The following is a 20,426-nucleotide window of genomic DNA, read 5'->3' as shown; positions in this document are numbered from 1 at the left end:
TTTCGTTTCTCGTCGTCATTCGCTCGCGATGACTTTTTCCTTCAACCAATGCGGCTTTCTATCCGGCGCATTCTCATCGCTCTCGCGCAGCGCCTCGGCCTCGGCCTCGCGCTTGGCGTACGCTTCGGCTTTGACCGCCGCTTCGGCTTCGTAACGCGCGCGCGCGGCTTCGTCTTTTTGCCCGGTGAGCACCAAGTAGTGCGCGACGGAATCGTAGCCCATCGCCAAACTGCGGCGATACATGGTGCCGGTCGGCGGGTATCCCTTCTTCGTTCTACAAAACGAGCAATTGCATATGTCCAAGCAACTCGGACACCGCCACGCGTCGCCGCGAGCGATGACCTCCCGAATATTAAGTCCCTGCCGCATGTAGAGGCAGTCGCCGCAATACACCCCGCGCATCATCTCGCACCCCGCGCACGACGTCCGCAGCCCTTTCGTCTTCTGTCGGCACTGATGACAGCACTGTCCATTCACCGGGTCGTATATTCTGCGCCCTTTATCGTCGTAACCGTCCTCGAACAGCGTCCACGGCTCGGCCGCGCTTCCCAGAGCCTCCGCGTGCCGCGCTTCGTACACCTCCTCGTTGTACCGCACCTCGAACAAATCCCGCGACGCGTCGTTCGGATCGAACGCTTCCGGTTCTTCGTTGCGCACGCGCCGCGACGCGCGCACGGGCGCGGCGCTGCCCTTATTCTCCTCGTTCGACGTCCGCTCGAAGGCGTTCGAAAAGTTTGTTTTTTTGCGCTTCTTTTGCGCGTCGCGCGCGAGCGATTTCGCGTGCTCCAGCACGCCGAGCTGCGCCATGCGTCGTTTGTTCGCCTCGATGCGCTCGAGGCGCTCTAACTCGTACGCGCTCATGGCGACGGACGAACGACGCGACGTGCGGCTTTGGAATCGCGAGCTGTCTTTGGAATTTTAAATTCCAAAGCGACGCTCGGACGCGACGTTCAGACGCGCCGCGGCGATCGAACGACGGCGCGCGGGTTCGCGAACGCAAAACACAGCGTGATGATGATACAACAATATCGCGCTCGACGACGGCGCGTCGTCGTCGCGTCGACGCCGCGTCTCGCGCCGCGTCGTTCGTCGTCGCCGAAAATTCGTCGCCGAACGCGCGTCACGCCGAAAATCCATCCCGCGAATCGTCGCCGTCGTCGTCTCGCGCCTCGATCGCCCCCTGCACGTCCACCGCCATCGCGTACACCGCGATCGACGCCGCGCCGTGCGTCGCGTACGCCAATCCGATCGCGACGCCGCGACGCGAGACGCCGCGCCGAGCCACCGCGAGCGTCGCGCACGCCGCGCTCGCGCACGCGTCGATCACCGCGCTCGCGCCGCCCGCGACGCGCAGCGTCGCGAGCGCGCCCTGGACGCCGCGCCGCCCGCGCGCGCTCGGGACGAAGAACGTCGTCGCCGCGAGCGCGCCGAGGACGCCGGGCACGAGCGCGACGTACAGCGCGCGCGGCGCCGCGACGACGAGCGCGATCGACGCCGCGCCCCACGCGCCGACGAGCGGCGCGCTCGCGCTCCAGCGCGCGATGGCGCGACGCGCGAGCGCGTCGGCGCCCGCGCGCGCCGGCGCCGGCGCCATCGCGCGCGCGAATGCCGACGACACAACCATGCGCGACGACGACGCGGAAACCGGCGCGCGCGCGCGCGACGCGCTCGCGAGGCACGGCGAGGCGTTCATGGCGATGTTCGACGCCGACGACGACGGCGCGCGACGGCGACGCGGGCCGCGCGGCGCGAAAGCGCGCGATGGGTCGGCGCCGGCGGCGGCGAAGAAACGCGCGCGCGACGACGACGACGCGACGACGACGCGACGCGCGCGCTCGACGGACGCGGTCGCGAAGACATCGCGCGCCGCGAACGGGTCGACGTCGGACGACGGGAAGACGATGGTGTTCGACGGACGACGGACGGTTTCGGCGGCGGCGGCGAAGGCGAAGGCGCGGGACGCGAGCGCGGCGAGCGCGAGTCCGAGCGGACGGCTGATCGATACGAAAAAGGCGCGAAAGGCGTTCATGAGCGCCGAGGCGGGGAAGGTGCTGAACGATGACGTGGTGAGAGCGGCGCGCGAGCGCGACAAGGACGCGGAGGATGGCGGCGAGGCGAGGTTCGGGAAATTTAGCGCGCTGCGGGAGGAGGTGCAAGCGTTCGGCGCGCGCGGATTGGCGAAGTGGGATAGGCAGGCGCTGGAAACGAAACGATTGGTCGAGCTCGGGATGAAGCCGAAGAAAGGACCGAGGATTCCGCCGACCATCGGCGTCGGGTTGGCCAAGGCGAACGAAAAGCGCGCGGAGACGGCGAGGCAGGAGGCGTTCGCGGCTGGGTATAAGCTCGAAAAGAAGGCGGCGAAGAAGTCGAGCGATGCTGCGCGCGATCGCGGATTAGCGTGGGGGTCGTCGACGTTTAGTACCAGTAACGGGGTGATGAAGGTGAACAAGAGAGACATGGTGAATCACGACAAGTTGGTGGACACGAAGGCGATGCTGCGCGGCGAGGGCAGGCGGCCGCAGATGAAGTCGTCCGGGAAGAAGACAAAGAAAAAAGGCAAGGCAGTCAAGGCGGGGAGAAAGTCCAAGCGATGAGCCGATGAGCTTAACTAGGAACTAATAGCGTTGTATTATCAAACACCTGTGTACGTTTCGACTACGCCCCGGCTCGACGAATCGCGTCTTGACTCTGCGCGGGCAGACTGGAGAGCGTAGCTCGCACGCGCTGATCTTCGGCGCGCGAGAGCGCGATTCCTAATATTCGCGACGTGTCTATCGGTGCGAGCGCACCATCGGTGACCACTTCGGCTAAAATACCGACGATGCGAGTCATCGCGGCGTCGGCGAGCGAGGTTGGATTTTCCGTAATCGTCGACGCGAGCCAATGGTAGACGTCCGGGCCTTCTTCTAAATCGTTTCGCAAGGGTAGCGCGTTGAGAACGACATCAAGCAGTGCGGATGCGTTTTCGCGAGCATGACCGCCGTCGATGACTTGTAGCAAACGCGCGATGGCGCCCACGGCGTTATCGCGAACGCCGCCGTCGGATTCTCGGTCCGCTCGCGTCATCGGCGCGAGTGCCTCCGCGATGGCGCCGTGGAAATCTATCGCGCTCGCACCACCTATTTGCGCCAGTATACCGATGCAATAAATACTGTTGCGCCTCAAACCGACGTCCAGAGACGCGACGTCACGCAAACACCTCGGGAGCGCAACGACGGCGCATCCCGCAGCGGGCGCACCGACGGCGCGCACCACCTCGACGAGCGTCGCGTAGCACAGTGAACGCTCGGTTTCGGTATGATTTTCTTCCGTGCGCTTCATCAAAGCGTTGAAGTGCGGCACAAAGTGCGTCGCGAACGTCTCTCCCATGTACATCGCGAGCGCAGGTAAGAGCTCGGCGACGGCTTCGATGACAACCAAGCCCGCTTCGACGTCTTCGTCTTCGTCTTCATCGCCTTCTTCGTCGCCTTCTTCGCTGTCATACCCATCTTCGACTTGACAGAACGTGTTGCCCTCTAGAATTTCCAAACTTGCCGCGGTGAGATCGATGACGTGCTGCGAGACGTCTACCCCGCGATGTTCTTTGAGAATGTTTACGAGAAGCGCCGCGGCTTCCACGGACGCGGCCACCGCATCCCGATCTTCGTCTTCTAAAACACAACGAATCGTGGCCGAGAGTGAGTCGTTCACCAGTTCTTTCGCGCCTTCGGGGTTGATGCTGAGTGCCGCGATCGTAGTTTGCGCGAGCGCAAGGTGCGCCTGCACGCGCACCATCTCGTGCATATAATCCGTCATGCCTCCGAGTAGCTCGGACGCCTTGGCGATGTACGGCGCGAATGCGCGAGGACAATGCGAAGCATAACAATTCAGCGCTTTGCACGCCGACGCTTTCTCGTCCATGACGCCGGAGCGAATGGAGTAACCCGCCGGCTTCCTCGTCATACCATCGGCACCGTCGCCGTCGCCGTCGTCGTCCGAATCCAACTCTTCGCGATCGGCTTCGTCCTCGCTGTCAAACATGATACCATCGTCCAGTTCGAGCGACGCGAACGCTTTCTGCGCGCACACGGCGAGGTAGCGATCGAAATCTTCCTTGAGCGCCTCCGCCACTTCGCCAAACAAGCCGTGGGCGTATTCCCGGAGCTCGGCAAAATCGAGCTCGAACCCAGAGAGCCCGGCTTGCATGGCGTTTTCCACGTGCGGTCCCATGGCCTCCTTGCCACCTTCGGCCGAAATCAACATCCCCAGCACTTCTAACGCGCGCGCGCGAACGTTCAATTCTTCATCCGCCGTCAGAGACAAGCAACGATCGAGTCTAGGCAAGAGTTCGCCCAAGTACGGATGCACCTTGTCCCCGCTCGACGCCGTCGCGGACGCGAGCGCCGAAAGTAACATCTCGCGCACGTGGCGCTTGGCACCGCTATCGAGAGCTAATAAGACTATGTCGAGCAAAGGTTTGACGTACACGCCGACTTCGTCTTGAACGTCTTCCAACCACGCATCCATTGCATACATCATGCGCTCTTGCACGCTCTTCACTTGCTCAACCGGAAGCGCGGTGAATAAGCTCGGCAGCACTTGCTTGTGCATGTCCGGGTCTTCCAACGTCAACCCAAGGTGCTCGGCAAACTGTCCGAGCGTAAACGCCGCCGCGCCTCGCACGGGTCCATTTAGATCGCTCAAGCGTCCGACCACACTCGGCACGATGGTGCTCGCGTGCGCGCGCACGCCCTCGGCGCACCCTTCGGTGACGACGCCGAGCACGGCGACTGCGGCGTGACGCAAGCGGTCGTTCGATGCATTGTTGATATTCGCCGCGGCGAATGACAGAACCGTCGGAAGGACATACTTTGCCGGCACTTTAAGCGCTAAAATATCAATGAGCTGACTCGCTACGGTTTGTATGTGCACCTCGTCTTCGTCTTCGAGATCGTCCTCGCCCGCGAGCTCGGCTTCCTTGGGCTCACCACACAGCGGGCACAACACGGCCAGCATCGGCTCGACAAGCTTAGACTTTGTCAGTGCCTTTGGTTTGTGACGCGCCATGTACGCCAGCACGTCTAACGCGCGTCGTCGCGCGCTCGTCCCGAGCTCGCGTTCCGCCGTGGCGACTTGAATGCAAAAGCCGACGACGGCGGGCACGTGTCCACTCAAAGCGCTCGTGCGACTCTCCGTGAGCGCATCTAGGACCTCAAACACGATCGATGCCGACTCTTCGTCTTCGTTCGACACCGCCGTCTTCGCCGCCTCGAGCACGTGCGGCACCAACGACTTTATCACCGCCACCTCCTCGGGCTCGCCCGACGCGTTCGCCACCAACGCCCCGACGGCGCGAAGCGCGCTCACCCGCACCTCATCGTGCGCGTCCACGAGTCCGTTCGCAAACAATCCCGCCAACGTCTTAAAGTGATGACTCAGCGAGCTCACGATCGTCTCCGTCAGGCTCTCGAACAACTTAAACGCCAACGCTCGATGCGCCGTCTCGGGCGAGCTCGCGCACTGTCCCAAAAATTCCAACAACTCGTTCCACTCCCCCTGCGGCACCGTCCAACGCGCGATTTTCGCGATAACGTCCAGCACCGCATTCCTCAGCGCCTTGCTCTCCGCCGTCATCGCTCGATCCAGAAGCGCTCGCTTCGCCTCGTCCCTCTCGCCGCGCGTCAACCTCGACGCGAACGCCCTCGGCGTGCACCTTCGCTTCACCGTCACGCACGCCAGCGTTCGCACCGCCTCCGCGTCGCTCGCCGACATCGTCGGCACCGTCTCCGTCCAGCCTCCGCACGCGATCGCGAGCAGCGACTTGAGCGCGCCGTCCGCGCGCTTCACCGCCGACAGCAGCGCCGCCTCGCCGCGCTCGCGCCGCCGCGCGTCCGCGCTCAGCGCGTCGCCGAGCAGCGCGAGCACGCCCGGGACGGAGCAGTCGATCGCGTCCGTCGCCATGGCGCGCGGCGCTCGATCGCCGGCGCGTCGCGCGACCGCGCGGCGTCGTCGAGTGCGGTCGGCGCTTCATCGCGGCCGCCGCACACGACGACGCGAGACGCGCGCGCGGCGCGACCGCGCCGACGACGACGCGACGACGCGACGACGCGCGGTGACCGTCGCGCATGTTCGCGCGCTCGACGTCGACGGCGCACAGGCGCGGCGCGGGCATCATCCCGCCTCGCGTGCACGCGTTGGACACGAACGACGAAATCGCCGCGCGCGTCGACGCGTGCGCGCGCGCGGTGCCGTCGAGCGACGCGAACGATGCGCTCGCGCTGTTCGGTCGCGCGCTCGAGCACTCGCCGGCGCTGAAACAGCGCGTGTTGAAGCTCGAACGAGAATTCACGAACGAAGGACGCCGGACGTACGACGCGCTCGCGGACGCGCTGGAGTCGGTGTCCGACGCCGACGTCGGGTGCGCGCACAAGACGCGCGCGTTGGCGACGTGCGTGACGACCGGGAGCGGCGAGGGCGCGGACGCGATGCGGGAGGCGATGGAGGCGCTGTCGAGCGAACGCGAGCGGTTGGCGAATTTCACGAGAAACGCGCTGGCGAGCGAAAACGTGCGAAGAGCGACGGAAAAGGACGTCGGGGAGCTGCGCGAACGTCGTAAAGCGGTGGATGCGGCGAAGAAGGAGTACGATGGGGTGCGACAGCGATATATGAAGACGACGGGAGGGGAGGAAGAGTTGCGCGCGGCGAAACTGTCGTTTGAGCGCGCGCGACGGGATTTGCTCGTAGCGCTGCAACGAGTGAATGTGGCGAAGCACACGCGCACGAAACGGTGCGCCGTAGACTTAATCGACGCGCAGTTGGATTACTTTCGTCGGGGGGTGGAAATATTGACTCGCCTCTCGCCCACGCTGGATATTTTGAGAAAGGACGTCGCGGCGGCGGAGGCCGAGGGCGCGGACTTAGAGGCGGCGTTGAACGAGGAAATGGAAAAGCTGATGGCGCGGTGCGATGACGAAGCGCAATCGACATCGGACGCACTGTCGATGGTAAGTGACCGCGCGAGAGAGATGAGCGCGCAGATGGCGTCGTCCGCCGCGGGATACGGGTCCTCTCAAAACGAAGCGTTGATGCAAGGATATTTATTGAAGCGATCGAGCGGGAAAATTCAAGATTGGAAGCGGCGATTCTTCGTTTTGGATGCGCGCGGATCGCTGACGTACACGAAATCGCTTTCGTCCAATCCGAGGAAAGCGCTCGGCGGGAAGTTGTTATCGCTCGGGTCGATGCGAAATAAGTCGTCAAACGCGCCTTCGACGCAGACGACTGGCGGAGGAGAGGTACGCGAGACGGTATCTTTGCTCACGGCGACGATTAAACCCGACTTGGACGACGACTCGAACGCGCGTTTCGCGTTTCGCATCGTTTCTCCCGAAAAGACGTATTATTTACGCTGCGAAAGCAACGCGGAGCGAAGCAAATGGATGGAAGCTATCACGACCGCGATCGCGAGTTTATTAAATTCGAGCGTGAACGAAACAATCCTGGCAGAGCACGAAGCGAGCGTGAACAAATACGGGAGCAAGCATTCGCGGACGATGTCGTCGATCTCGAGCGTCTCCGCGTACGACGGTCCGCCACCCTTGACGGTGCTCGGCGCCGTGCCCGGCAACGGATTCTGCGCCGATTGCGACATGCCAGAGCCGGATTGGGCGAGTCTTAACCTCGGTATCATGCTTTGCTTGCAATGCAGCGGCGTTCATAGGCAGTTGGGCGTGCAGGTGAGCAAAGTTCGGAGCGCAACGCTCGACGTGCGCGCGTGGGAGCCAAGCGTGTTGGAATTTTTCTCGCGCTGGGGCAACGCCCAATCGAACGCGCGTTGGGAGTACGAAAAAGCCGAAGTCGAGGCGAAAAAACCCAACAAGAATTCGTCGCTCGAATCTCGAAAGGCTTTCATACTCTCAAAGTACGTCGCCAAGGCGTTTTGCCGTCGCGAGGCGCAACCGACCGAGTCGCAGCTCTTGACGGCGATCAACTCCAACTCGCTACCAGCCGTCATGGATTTACTCCTCAAAGGCCCGCACATCAAGATGCACTGGGTCATGCTCACCGCCGCTTGCGACTGCGGTGATGCTTCCATCGCCATCCTCGAAGCTCTGCTGCACCACAACGTCGACGTGAACGCTCGAGAGAATCCGTACACCGAGGACACCGCGCTCCACTACGCCGCACGAAGAGGCCGAGACGCCTTCGCCAAGGTTCTACTCCGTCGCGGTGCCGACCCGCGCGTCCTCAACGGGCGCGGTCAGACCGCTTTCGACGTCGCCGTGGACGTTCACGGCGCGATTCGCGACGAGGATTTACTCATCATGCTCAGCGCCGCGCAAGACGACGACTAGCCCTTGTAACGCTCGCGCCCGCGCACCACTAGGGCTGTGCTAGGTCATCGTCGAACCTCATTCGCGCGCGCGTCGCGAACGCCGTCGCGAACGCACGCGCACGCACGAGCGCACGCAGGAAACGAACGGCATCGTCGACGACGTCGTGACGACCGCGACGGCGACGGCGCGCGACGAACGGCGCGTCGACGATCGCCATGGGCAAAAAGAACAAAGACGAGGACCCGAACGAAAAGCTCGATCGCATCGCCATCGTCAACGGCGAGCGGTGCCGACCGAAAAAATGCAAACAAGAGTGTAAGCGATCGTGCCCGGTGGTGAAGGTCGGAAAGTTGTGCATCGAGGTCGGACCGAAGGATAAGATTGCGTTTCTGAGCGAGGAGTTGTGCATCGGATGCGGGATTTGCGTGAAGAAGTGCCCGTTTGAAGCGCTGACGATCATCAATCTGCCGAAGAATTTGGAGCGAGAGACGACGCATAGATATGGGCCGAACACGTTTAAGTTGCATCGGTTGCCGACGCCGCGCGCGGGACAGGTGCTCGGGTTGGTGGGCACAAACGGGATCGGCAAGTCGACGGCGCTGAAAATTTTGGCGGGGAAATTGAAGCCGAATCTTGGGAATTTCACGAAACCGCCCGAGTGGAGCGATATTCTCGCGCACTTCCGCGGGTCGGAGTTGCAAAACTATCTGACGAAGATTTTGGAGGATGACATGAAGGCGTTGATTAAGCCGCAGTACGTCGATAACATTCCGAAAGCCGTCAAGGGAGAAGTCGAGCAATGCTTGAACGATAGAAACGAGTTGGACAACTTGGAATTTCTCAAGGACCAATTGGACTTGGAGAATGTCATGCAGCGTCAGGTGGCGCAGTTATCTGGGGGGGAGCTTCAGCGGTTCGCCACCGCGATCATCGCGTGCCAAAAGGCAGACATTTATATGTTTGACGAGCCGTCGTCGTACTTAGACGTCAAGCAACGTTTGAAGGCGTCTCGGGTGATTCGTTCTTTGTTAAAGAACGATACGTACGTCATCGTCGTCGAGCACGATTTGTCCGTGCTCGATTACTTGTCCGACTTCATTTGCTGCCTGTACGGGAAGCCCGGGGCGTACGGCGTCGTCACCATGCCCTTCTCTGTTCGCGAAGGCATCAACATTTTCCTCGCCGGTTTTGTGCCGACGGAGAACTTGCGTTTCCGCGACGAGGCGCTCACGTTCAAAGTCGCGGGCGCGGATAGTGGGATGGAGATTACCGACAAACATTTTTCGCGATACGAATACCCGGCGTTGGTGAAGACGCAGGGCGATTTCAAACTCAACGTCGAGTCCGGTGAGTTCACCGATAGCGAAATTGTCGTGTTGCTCGGGGAGAACGGTACGGGTAAGACGACTTTTATTCGCCTTATCGCCGGCTTGATTCAACCGGACGACGAAGAACTCGAACTTCCGGAGTTCAACGTGTCGTACAAGCCTCAAAAGATTTCCCCGAAGTTCCCGGGCACCGTGCGCGAGTTGCTTCACAAGAAGATTCGCGACTCTTACATGCACCCTCAGTTCGTTTCGGACGTTATGAAGCCTATGAACATCGATCCGTTGATGGACCAAGCGGTGCAAAACCTCTCCGGTGGTGAATTGCAACGCGTGGCGTTGGCGATGTGCATGGGTACGCCCGCGGACATTTACCTCATCGACGAACCGTCGGCGTATTTGGATTCCGAGCAACGTGTGTGGGCGTCTAAGGTTATCAAGCGCTTCATCTTGCACGCCAAAAAGGTGGCTTTTATCGTGGAGCACGATTTCATCATGGCCACGTACCTCGCGGACAAGGTTGTGGTGTACTCTGGCGTCCCCGCCATCGAAGCGACGGCGCACGCGCCGCAGTCTTTGTTGACGGGTATGAACATGTTCCTGAAGGCGTTGGAGATTACGTTTCGACGCGATCCCACGAACTACCGTCCGCGCATTAACAAGTACCAGTCCCAGCTCGACAGCGAACAAAAGGCGGCGAACTGCTACTACTTGCTCGACGAGTAAGCGTCTCGTCTCGATTCACTTCAGTAGCCTTAGCGTAGATCGTGTCAATGTCGTCATGTTTTGTGTCATTGGTCTCATCATCACATCAGTGTTTCGTCTTCTAAGTCATCTAATCGTATTCTAATGCGTGGCGCTGCGTATCGTCTTGTTGAGAAGTTTCACCTGGCGCGCTTTACTCTCGACGCGCTCTTGCGCGTCCTCGAGCGCCTTGGCGAGAAATTCTCCCTCGGCGCCCGAGCTCCCGCCGATTTCTCGCGCGATGGATTCGTGCTCGACGCGTAGCTTGGAGAGCTCGTTTTGTAACTCGCGATGGATGTGCTGGATGTCGCGAGTATCAAATTTTGCAGGTTTACCGCGCGATCTCTCGCTCGCGGGCGACGGCGTGTTGACGCTCATCTCCGCCCCGGGCTCGCGAACGACGTCGAGTTCCTCATCCAACACGAAAGGTTCGCCGTCTATGATGCGACGCGTGAGCTTTGCGTTGATTTCCCCGACGGCATGCAAATTTGTGCGTAGCTGTGCGCACTCGCGTTCGGTATCGGCCGACGCCGCGGCGATTTCTTTCAATTTCATCAGCGCGTTGCGAGAAACGTTCTCGGCTCTCGTCGCTGTGGACTCCATGCGAGCCACGCGCTCGTTCGCCTCCTTCACACTTTTCCTAGCCGATTCAATCATCTCATTCGCACGCTCTCGCGCGCGAGCTAGTTCATCATCAAACGTCTCTCGTAAAGCATCGACGCGACTCGCCATCCCGCGTTCAACGATTTCGTGCTGCGCCGCGAGCTCTTCGTTGAGCTGCCGCACCGCGTTCGCCATCTCCGTCGACCTCGTCTCCATCATTCGCCGCAGAGCCATGGTCTCATTTTCACTCTTCGTCAATTGCTCTCTGAGCGCATCCTGCGCGATTTTCCCAGCGCTGTGCGCTTCCACCACTTTGACGCGTTCCGCCGCCAACATGGATTCAAAGTCGCGAAACCGCCGTCTGTCCGCTTCGAGCTCGACGCGCTCCTCCTCCAACCGCGCCCGCACCGCTCGCTCGCGCTCGAGCTCATTCAAAAACTGTCTCTCCTTCGCCTCGTATTCATCCCGCATCGCCTTCACCGCTCGCTCCATCTTCGACGCCCGCTTCTCCGCGCTCTCTCGCTTGCGTCGCTCGCCGTCCAGCGCGCCTCGCGCCGCCGCACGTTCAATCTCCGCGTTCTCCGCGTTCGCCGCCAACTCTCCTCGAAACGCGCGACATTCCACATCCAGCGCGTCTCTTTCGCGATTTCCCTCCTCCACCGCGCGTCGTAACGACCGAATCTCCGCCTCCGCGCTCGCGTTCGCGTTTGAATTCAACTCTGACAGCCGCCGCGTCCTCGTCAACTCATTTTCCATCTCCTCTCGCACCGCCGCCGCCTCTCGCGCGTCCTCGCGCGCTCGAAACAATTCTCTCTTTATCTCCTCGTACGTTCCGTGCGCGTGCTCGAGATCGCGCGTGAGCGCCTCGCATCGCGATTTCCAAATCGTCACCAGCGCCGTCGCCGTGTCGCGATTTTCTCTGCGCGCGCGCGCGACGACGTCCTCCTCGCGCGCGCGCGCGTCGTTCGAGACAACCATCGACCGTCGCTCGCGTCGCGCGCGCGCGAGGGTCGCGCGTCGCGTCGCGCGCGCCTCGATGTCTCGTTCGTCGCCGCATTTCACGAACATTCGTCGGCCGCATTCCGCGACGAACGACGCCCTGCGCGCGCCTCGACGCCGCGCGCAGGGCGTTCGAGCGCGCGCGAGACGCCGCGCGCGCCTCGCGCGCGTCACCGCGCGCGTCGAAGGCGACGCTCGGACGCGCGAGGCGATCGCGACGGCGATGATGGCGCGAACGGCCGCGCGACGATCGACGGCGCGCGTCGCGCGCGGGGCGACGCGCGCGACGAACGCGAGGCGACAGGCGCGGGCGATCGCGCGGCGACGCGTCGCGGTGACGCGCGCGAGCGAGGCGAGCGACGACGCGATGAGGGACGAGGCGAGCGGGTACGAGAAGCGCGCGGCGGAGAGCGCGGCGGCGGGCGTGGAGGAGAAACGACCGCCGCGAGGCGGGGACGCCCCGGCGCCGGGATCGTGGTCGTGGACGCTGAATTGGGATCACGTGATGTTCGATACGCGGGGAAGGGTGATCGAGGAACCGACGAAGGAGGACATGGCGCGCGCGCGGGTGCTCATCGGGTCGTGCCCGCGAAACGCGGAGGACGTGGACCGGTTGGTCGACGAAGCGGGAGTGGAGGCGATCGTGTGCTTGCAGTGCTCGTTGTGTCACGCGGCGATGGAGATCGATTGGCAGAGCGTGCGAAGGCGAGCGATCGAACGAGGAGTGATGATCGTGCAGGTGAACGTGCGCGATTTCGATCGACTGGACCAGGCGAAGATGTTACCCGAGGCGGTGCGGAAGTTGGCGGCGTTTCAAGCGATGGGTAAGCGCACGTACGTGCACTGCACGGCGGGGATCAATCGCGCATCGCTCACCGTGGTCGGTTATTTGACCTTTGTCAAGATGTTTGATTTGGAAGCGGCGCTGCACGCCGTGCGCACGTCGCGTCCGCAGGCGAACCCGTACGTGGTTTCCTGGGAAATCGCGCGCGCTCGTTTGCTGGCGCATAGGCTTGAGGATATTTATCTGTACTCGCAAGTCGACGCTGGTGGTAACACTATCGATGACGGTGGTGACTGGATCAAGCGCGACCTCGAGCGCGCGGAGAAGGGCGTCATCGCCGAAGTCTTCAAACGCGCCATCGACACCGATTTGTCCATGTACGGAGCGCTCATCGAAGGGGACTACCAACAACAGCGTCACTGACGATGGGATCAAGAATATAGACGTTAGTAGTTTACTGTTGTACATCATCGAAACAGAACGTAGGGTCTAACTAAAACTATCCGTTGAGCATGGCCTCGAGATCGATGTCGTTCTTCGACAACGTCTTGGCGCCGCCGAGCTTCATCGGCGGCGGTTTGGCGCCTCCCATCGAGCGCACGCCGCCCCCGAGCGATCCACTCGACGGTGGACGGCGCACACCACCGATACTAGCGTGGCCGGTCGCCCCCATCGACCGCGCACCGCTGAATCCCGACGACGCGCGCGGCGCCTGGGACGGCGGCTTCGCCGACGGTTTCGGCGGCGCCGGAGCGCTCATGTCCTCGAACAGGTCGTCGTCACCCCAACCATCGCTCTCGTGACTGGCCACTTTGGGTATGGATGTTTTCATCGGCGCTCGCGCGCTCGAACCCGCGCGTGAGTTCAATCGCGCGCGGGCGGCTTCTTCCGCGGGATCGACGACGTCTAAATCGCCCCATCCGTCGTCGTCGTCGTCCTCCAAGTCTTCGTTCCCCATGGACAGCGCGCTCACCTTTTGTGCCGCCGCCTCGATCGTTCGGCGACTCGAGTCGTACGCGTTTGATGTCATGGCTTTCGCAGGCGATGGTCCAAGAGACGTCGCCGGCGTGTTTTGCGTCGAAGTTCGCGGGCTCTCGCCGTACAACTTCGGCGGCGGCGCCGCCGAACTGAATGATTTCGCCATCAATCGTTCATTCTGAAGATCAACCGGTTCGTGCGCGTCATCTGGTCCGCCTATTTTCGTCGCTGCCATGTTCACAGCCCACGAAAGCATGTTTGCCGCGCGTTTAGCCGCGTTCGCGTGCCCTTTCTGTTGTTGCGCCTCGACGTGCGCCGCCGCCGCTTCGGGGCCGAGTTCGAGCGCCTCTGAGTGCCCTTTTAACCCTTGCACGTACAACTCAAGTACGGTGAACGCGCGCGTTCGCACGTCTTTTTCGATGTCCGTCATGAGCGGCGCGAGCGCTGGGATCAACCGCTGGCTCACTTCTAACGGTTCATAATATTGCGTCGTGTGCTCGAGCGCCATGAGACCCGCCAGTCGCGCGGGCGGAAATCCATCCTTGAGCGATCTTGTGAACGCGTTCAGCAACACCCGCTTCGCCGTCGCTTGACTCAAATACTTTGCGATGTTTCCTAGGCAAATCGTCGTGTTGGCGCGAATCGCCGGATCTTCATCAATCTGCAACTTGCTCAAATGCCTCAAAAGCGACGCCGTGATGACGCGCTCGGAGAGTCGCGGCACCAACGTCAGCGCCCCCTTCAGCGTCATCTCGCGCACGTTGGAGTCGTTGTGCGCGAAGCCGGTCTGTAGACGTTCGTACAACGGATCATCCATCATGGCATCCGGCACGTGGTCGGCATATCGCGTCAAATTTTCCAACAAATCCAGTCGAATCATCTTATCCGGCGCCTCGTAAAGCTTCATGACCGTCGGGATGACGAGTTTTTGATACTGATCGCGCGGAACCTCCTCTGCGGCGAGGAGCATGGGTAAGATGGCTTGATGCGGCGCTTGATTAAACGACAGCGCGTCGCACAACATGGGTAAGATTTTCTTTTGCACGGGCGCCTGGGCGAGTTGCTCCAACACGCGCGGCAGGTGGCCGAAGAATCGTTCCTTTTCAATCGAATCCTTCAACGCCAAGTTGTTGATGAACGTGATCGTCTCCACGAGCTTGTTCGAAAACGCCTCTTTGTTCTCGATGAGCTTCTTCGGGTTGTACCGTCGCGCAGGTTGCGAGCCGAGAAGACGCTGATAATCCTTCAGCAGCGACTTTGGGATTTGATCAATCTCGCGCAACTGGTCCGTCCCGCGCAGAGCGCCGCCGCTGTACACCTCCTGAATCAAGCATCCCAACCCCCACGCGTCGATCGCCCACGGCGGCCCTTCGGGAATGATCACCCAGTCTCCCCTTCTGTACTCCTCCGGCTTGTATTGATCCGGCACCAGATACGCCCCGCGAATGAGCGCCGCGTCCCCGTTCACCCCGTGTCCGATGCTCTCCAGCTCGCTGCACAGATCGAACCCGTGTAACTTCCAGTCTAACCGCTCCGTCACCACCACCGCGCTCAGCCCGACCCCCCCGTGCACGAGCTTACAATCGTTGCTCAAGAACGCCACCGCCGTCGCGATTTCCCGCACCCCGAGCGAAAAATAATCATCCCTCTGCCCGTTCCCCCCCCCCCCGATCGGCGCCTCCCGCAGGTGCGCCTCCAGCGGCGTCACCGCCTCCGTCACGACGTGTATCGTCAGCTCGTTCCCGCTCTCGATCTCGATCACGTCCTTCACCAGCAGCACGTTTGGGTGTCGAAGCGTCTTCATCCGTCGCGCCCCGTTCTTCGCCAGCCTCACCCGCTGTTGATCGCGATTCACGTCCGCGTGAAACGTGAATATCGAGTGTTCCTCTCCCGTCTCCTGCGCGCGTTTCCTTTCGTCAATCATCGTCATCAGACGCATTCATTCATTCATTCATTCATTCATTCATTCATTCATTCACTCATCCTTCGCGTCGCGTCGCGTTCGTTCGTCGCACCTGGCACGTCCCGCGTCGGTGCGTCCACACGCCGAACGCGCGACACGCGAACTCGCGCCCGAGGTCGTACTTCAGCCTCGGTCCGCTCGCGAACAGGCTTCCGAGCGTGCCGAACATCGGATTCGACGCCTCGATCGGCGCGCCGATGTGACGCGCGCGCGCGTCGAATCGCGACGCCATCGCGCGACGACGACGCGCGTCGCGCGTCGCGTCGGCGACGACGACGATGGACGCCGCGACGCGCGACGACGACGCGCGACGCGCGGGCGCGACGACGACCGCGATCGACGGCGACGACGACGACGACGGGACGCGCGCGACGACGACGACGACGACGACGACGACGACGACGGCGGCGACGACGGCGGTGAAGACGCCGACGGGACGGGACGACGGCGACGATGGGTTTTGCCCGGCGTGGACGCGCCGCGGACGCGGGACGATCGCGAGCGCGGCGTGGCGACGACCGGCGCTGGCGGCGTGCTCGCTGGAGGATTTCACGTTTGATTTGATGCGGTTTCATCAGGAGCGAGGACGGGATTGGGAGCAGTGCTGGGCGAATTTGGATCGAGTCGTCGGGCGCACGGGTGCGCCGCTGGATTGCTTGCACCTGTACCGACAGGTGTGCTCGCTGGGGGGGTTCGCGTCGAGGACGAGCGCGAAGGAGCGAATCAAGGCGGCGGAGATTTTCAGAAACATGTTTAATCACTACGAAAATCACACGATGACGGATTGCGGGAATCGCATGCTGACGGCGTATGAGAATTATTTTTTGGAGTACGAGGCGGCGCACGAGGAGGATTTGACGCGCGGGACGTGCGGGAACTGCGGGGGGGGGATTCAAACGTCCATCGGAACGGTGGCGGATTTGCTGCACGAGTGCGTCGGGTGCGAAAGAATGTTTCACGGACGGTGCCAACCGCCCGAGGTGTTTCCTCCGATCCACGGGGAGGGCAAGAACGCGGGGTGTTCGACGCGCATCGTGTGCTTTGAATGCCGGGCAGGCGGCGCGTACGCCGCCTCGACCAAGTTGCTGCGCGACGAACGAGAGGACGCGGATTCGTACCAAACGCGATTGTACGAATGCGTCGCGCGACGCGGTCGCCGGTATAAGAGCAGCTACGTGCGACCGACGCGAGCGATGGACGAAGGCGCGAAGCCGCCGTCGCCGACGGGCAACGATCCAGACGATGGTAGTAAAATGGATGACTGATGATTGTTGTGATTAAAAAACAAGCGATGACGATGAAACGTTTCCCTAAAGTACAAATCGACTCAAGTCCTCTTGCTTGAGCATGTTGCCGATCGCGTCGTCGATATCTTTGACGCCAATCTTGACCTGCAGCTCGCCTTTGCCGCCCGCCGCGACGAATTTCGCATATCTCTCGGGCGCGTCAAACGACAAATCCTCGACGATGCGTTCGAGCACGGTGTGCAGTCGTCTGGCGCCGATGTTGTCGACCGTTTTGTTCACCTTGGCCGCGATGCTCGCGATGTGCTCGATCGCTTCGTTCGTGAACTCTAAATCGATCCCTTCCGTCTTCATGAGCGCCTTTTGTTGCGCGATCATGTTCATCTCCGGTTCGGTTAAAATTCGGTACAAGTCGCGCTCGGTCAAACCTTTGAGCTCGACGCGAATGGGCAATCGTCCCTGTAACTCGGCGAGCATGTCGCTCGGTTTCGCGCTGTGGAACGCTCCGGAGGCTATGAACAAGATGTGGTCGGTGTTGACGTTGCCGTGCTTCGTGCTCACGACGGAGCCTTCGATGATCGGCAACAAGTCGCGCTGCACGCCCTCGGAGCTCGCGTCGGCGCCGTGACGGTAATCGCTCGACGACACAATCTTATCAATCTCATCTATGAACACGATCCCATCGTTCTCCACCGCCGTGATCGCCTCTTTCGCGATCGTCTCCGCGGACAACAAGTTGTCAAACTCCATCTCTTCGATCAAAGGTTTGCACTCGGCCACCGTCATTTTACGCTTGGACGTGCTCTTGCGGTTTCCGAACAATTTATCAACCTTGATGACTAATTCGTGAATGGGAATCGGTCCCCCGCTCGGGTCGATCTTCATGTTTTGCCCACCCGAATCCGGCAACTCAACCTCGATCGTGCGATCGTCCAAAGTACCGTCTCGATACAACGTCCGAAACGCCTCGCGCGTCTCGTCGTTGGCCCCCTCCCCGCACACAAAATCTAAAATTTTATTCTCGATCAACTCCTCCACAAACTTTTCAAACTTCGCGCGCATCTTTTGTTTCGTCACCGCGATCCCATTATCCACCAAATCTCGAATGATCTGATCGACGTCTCGCCCGTGAAATCCAACCTCTGTAAATTTCGTCGCCTCCACCTTTACGAAGGGCGAATCCGTAATCTTCGCCAATCGTCGCGCGATTTCCGTCTTCCCGCACCCCGTCGGGCCGATCATCAGGATATTTTTCGGCACGATTTCGTCTCGCATCGGTTTCCCGATCCTGTGTCGCCGCCATCGATTCCGAAGCGCCACCGCGCACGCCCGCTTCGCCTCCGTCTGTCCGACGATGTGCTTGTCCAGCAGCGCCGTCGCGCGTTCGGGCGTCAACCCACCGCGTCCGTCCTCTTCCCTCGCGTCTCGCCCGTCGCGCGCGTCCGCGGGCGTCACGTCGATCGTCACGTCGATCGTCGACCGCTTCGTGGGCGGTTTCGGCGGTTTCGCGACGCGCGACGGTCCCGTCGCGCCGTAGGGTCGCTCGCCGCGGTGCGTTTTCGTCGTCGTCGTCGTCGTCGTCGTCGTCGTCGTCGTCGCGCGCGCGGCGAGCGTCGCGGCGCATCGTTGGTCGACGTCCGCGTCGCGCGCGGCGCGCCACGCGCGCGCGAGCGCGCCGAACGCGCGCCGGGACATCGCGACGCGTCGAGACGCCCGCGTCACTCAATGGCGCCATGCCGACGTCGCTGACGCGGGCGGGCGCGCGCGCGACGCCGTCGACGCTCGGCGTCGATCCCGAAGACGTGCTCCATCCGCGCGTGCGCGATCTGCTGCACGGCGACGTCGTGCGCGTGGGCGCGCCGACGCCGAGCGTCATGAAGCAGCGGTTGCGAAACAAACTGTGGAAACTCGTCGTGTTGGCGATCGCGAGCGTCGTGCTGTGGGCGCTGCAGGGGGCGAGACAGGCGCGCGAGGGCGCGTGGGCGCGAGGGGAAGGGGTCGTCGAGCCGATGGCGGTGCGGTTCGCGAGAAAGGGGGCGTTCGGGGGGGGGGCGAAAATCGTGCACTGAGAGCGCGAGACGCGCGGAGTCGCGGTCGAAGCGACGCGCGTGAGTTGTATCGAGTAATGTGTAACGCTAGCGTAGAGAATTAAACTTGAACGTACGGAATTGAACGTCGTGTGGCGTCATTCTTTGGATTTCTTCTTCTTCTTCTTCTTCGGCGCGGCGTCGTCGACGGCGACGGCGCACTCGCGAATCTTCTTCTTCTTCTTCTTGGCTTTCTTTTCCGCGCGAGCGTCGTCGTCGTCGACGTCGGGCGCTCGTTTCTTCTTTTTTGACGATTTTTTGACGCTCGCCGCCTCAAACGCTGGCGTGTGGGCGTCGAAGACGATGGCCGTGAGCGGTTGCTTGGCGTACGCAGAGGCGACGCACTTGCGCGTCGCGGTGTCGTAGACGCGCACGTATTGATCCAAACCCGCGCACGCCACGTGCGCGCCGTCGGGATGGACCGCGACTTGACGAATGCTCCCGGAGTTTCCCTTAAACTTCCCTCGCGTTTTTCCCGCGCGAAGATCGACGATTTCAAACATCCCGCGAGCGTTGGCGACGTACGCCTCGTAACCATCCGCCGAGCTCGCCACGCTCGTGATCACGCCCTTACCGACGTCCAAGTCCAGCACCGCGCGCTTATCCGCGCGCGTATCGTAGTGTCTAAATCTATGCTCTCCCGTGCCGACGAAGAAGCGCGCGCATTCGCTCGTCGACGCGAAACACGTCGCGCTCACCCAAGGCGGCGCTCGGTACCCCAACCAATTTGGCGGAGGTGGTTTCGCCTTATACGTCCGTTTCTGTTCGTGTACGTCGTACACCACGACATCGTTCCCTTGGCCCTTACCTCCCAGCACCAATCTCCCCAATCTTGCGTCGAGATCGGAGCTCGTCGCGTCGCCGCACGCTCGAAACGTCCCGGTTTCTCGCCACGTTTCGTCGCCGTATTCATTCACGATTCCATGCACCCCAACCTCACCGTCGTCGTGCACGGCGACGACGTGCATGCGTTCCCACGACGTTCCACGCTCGTCTCCCTCGCACCACGCGTGCGCGTCGACGATTTCTTTCGACAGCGTCAACGTCGCCGTCGAGCGCGTCCCGCTCCTCGCCTCCATCACCTCCACCGCGCCGCCTTTTCGCGCGCACACCACCCGCGGTCCGCTCGCATCGCTCGCGCCGCGCAATTCGCACACCGCGCGCGCGCGCACCGCGCGTCGCGCGCGGTCGAGCGCGCCGAATTTCCCAATCAGCGTCAAGTCTTCGGCCGCGTCGCCGCCGGCGGCGGGGTCCGTGGCGAACGCGCGGACGTATCCGAGCTCGTCGCACGCGAGCACGCGGATCGGGAGGTCGGTGTGCGGTGGTGCCATCGCGCGAGCGCGCGCGCCGCGTCCCGCGCGGACGACGGTGGTGCGACGATGAA

At 61.9% G+C, this 20,426-nt stretch overlaps 12 protein-coding genes across 12 annotated transcripts; 6 read left to right on the top strand and 6 right to left on the bottom strand.

Moving 5' to 3' along the window:
* Window positions 1-15: 15 nt before the first annotated feature.
* OSTLU_29658 (predicted protein) lies at window positions 16-861 on the bottom strand (the record flags this gene model as incomplete). The annotated part of the gene is made up of 1 exon (XM_001422760.1): window positions 16-861. One exon carries the CDS (start codon window positions 859-861, stop codon window positions 16-18), a length of 846 nt encoding a protein of 281 aa, XP_001422797.1.
* A 1,040-nt stretch (window positions 862-1,901) lies between these two features.
* Window positions 1,902-2,594, top strand: OSTLU_29657 (predicted protein; the record flags this gene model as incomplete). Its single annotated transcript, XM_001422850.1, has 1 exon — window positions 1,902-2,594. The coding sequence occupies one exon, from the start codon at window positions 1,902-1,904 to the stop codon at window positions 2,592-2,594; it is 693 nt and encodes a 230-aa protein (XP_001422887.1).
* Window positions 2,595-2,655: 61 nt separating this feature from the next.
* Window positions 2,656-5,751, bottom strand: OSTLU_36650 (predicted protein; the record flags this gene model as incomplete). Its single annotated transcript, XM_001422759.1, has 2 exons — window positions 2,656-3,797; window positions 3,954-5,751. 2 exons carry the CDS (start codon window positions 5,749-5,751, stop codon window positions 2,656-2,658), a joined length of 2,940 nt encoding a protein of 979 aa, XP_001422796.1.
* Window positions 5,752-6,464: 713 nt separating this feature from the next.
* Window positions 6,465-8,348, top strand: OSTLU_29655 (predicted protein; the record flags this gene model as incomplete). Its single annotated transcript, XM_001422849.1, has 1 exon — window positions 6,465-8,348. The coding sequence occupies one exon, from the start codon at window positions 6,465-6,467 to the stop codon at window positions 8,331-8,333; it is 1,869 nt and encodes a 622-aa protein (XP_001422886.1). The 3' UTR covers window positions 8,334-8,348.
* Window positions 8,349-8,401: 53 nt separating this feature from the next.
* On the top strand, window positions 8,402-10,427 carry OSTLU_29654 (predicted protein). The gene has a single exon (XM_001422848.1). The coding sequence runs from the start codon at window positions 8,531-8,533 to the stop codon at window positions 10,364-10,366; it is 1,836 nt and encodes a 611-aa protein (XP_001422885.1). The 5' UTR covers window positions 8,402-8,530; the 3' UTR covers window positions 10,367-10,427.
* Window positions 10,428-10,486: 59 nt separating this feature from the next.
* On the bottom strand, window positions 10,487-11,323 carry OSTLU_19178 (predicted protein; the record flags this gene model as incomplete). The annotated part of the gene is made up of 1 exon (XM_001422758.1): window positions 10,487-11,323. One exon carries the CDS (start codon window positions 11,321-11,323, stop codon window positions 10,487-10,489), a length of 837 nt encoding a protein of 278 aa, XP_001422795.1.
* Window positions 11,324-12,066: 743 nt separating this feature from the next.
* Window positions 12,067-13,218, top strand: OSTLU_29652 (predicted protein). The gene has a single exon (XM_001422847.1). The coding sequence runs from the start codon at window positions 12,354-12,356 to the stop codon at window positions 13,191-13,193; it is 840 nt and encodes a 279-aa protein (XP_001422884.1). The 5' UTR covers window positions 12,067-12,353; the 3' UTR covers window positions 13,194-13,218.
* A 705-nt stretch (window positions 13,219-13,923) lies between these two features.
* Window positions 13,924-15,880, bottom strand: OSTLU_36544 (predicted protein; the record flags this gene model as incomplete). The annotated part of the gene is made up of 2 exons (XM_001422757.1): window positions 13,924-15,645; window positions 15,764-15,880. Coding segments are annotated over 2 exons (1,839 nt in total), but the record flags the coding sequence as incomplete, so codon positions are not given.
* Window positions 15,881-16,130: 250 nt separating this feature from the next.
* OSTLU_94134 (predicted protein) lies at window positions 16,131-16,976 on the top strand (the record flags this gene model as incomplete). Its single annotated transcript, XM_001422846.1, has 1 exon — window positions 16,131-16,976. A coding segment is annotated over one exon (846 nt), but the record flags the coding sequence as incomplete, so codon positions are not given.
* A 45-nt stretch (window positions 16,977-17,021) lies between these two features.
* ClpY_21 (ClpYQ (HslUV)-type protease, ATP-dependent subunit ClpY (HslU)) lies at window positions 17,022-18,650 on the bottom strand (the record flags this gene model as incomplete). Its single annotated transcript, XM_001422756.1, has 1 exon — window positions 17,022-18,650. The coding sequence occupies one exon, from the start codon at window positions 18,648-18,650 to the stop codon at window positions 17,022-17,024; it is 1,629 nt and encodes a 542-aa protein (XP_001422793.1).
* Window positions 18,651-18,688: 38 nt separating this feature from the next.
* On the top strand, window positions 18,689-19,024 carry OSTLU_29648 (predicted protein; the record flags this gene model as incomplete). Its single annotated transcript, XM_001422845.1, has 1 exon — window positions 18,689-19,024. The coding sequence occupies one exon, from the start codon at window positions 18,689-18,691 to the stop codon at window positions 19,022-19,024; it is 336 nt and encodes a 111-aa protein (XP_001422882.1).
* Window positions 19,025-19,136: 112 nt separating this feature from the next.
* Window positions 19,137-20,414, bottom strand: OSTLU_29647 (predicted protein). The gene has a single exon (XM_001422755.1). The coding sequence runs from the start codon at window positions 20,371-20,373 to the stop codon at window positions 19,141-19,143; it is 1,233 nt and encodes a 410-aa protein (XP_001422792.1). The 5' UTR covers window positions 20,374-20,414; the 3' UTR covers window positions 19,137-19,140.
* Between the last annotated feature and the right edge of the window lie 12 nt (window positions 20,415-20,426).

The sequence above is a fragment of the Ostreococcus lucimarinus genome, chromosome 21 (assembly GCF_000092065.1).
Source record: "Ostreococcus lucimarinus CCE9901 chromosome 21, complete sequence".
Lineage (NCBI taxonomy): Eukaryota > Viridiplantae > Chlorophyta > Mamiellophyceae > Mamiellales > Bathycoccaceae > Ostreococcus > Ostreococcus sp. 'lucimarinus'.
This window is presented reverse-complemented; position numbering and strand designations above follow the sequence as displayed.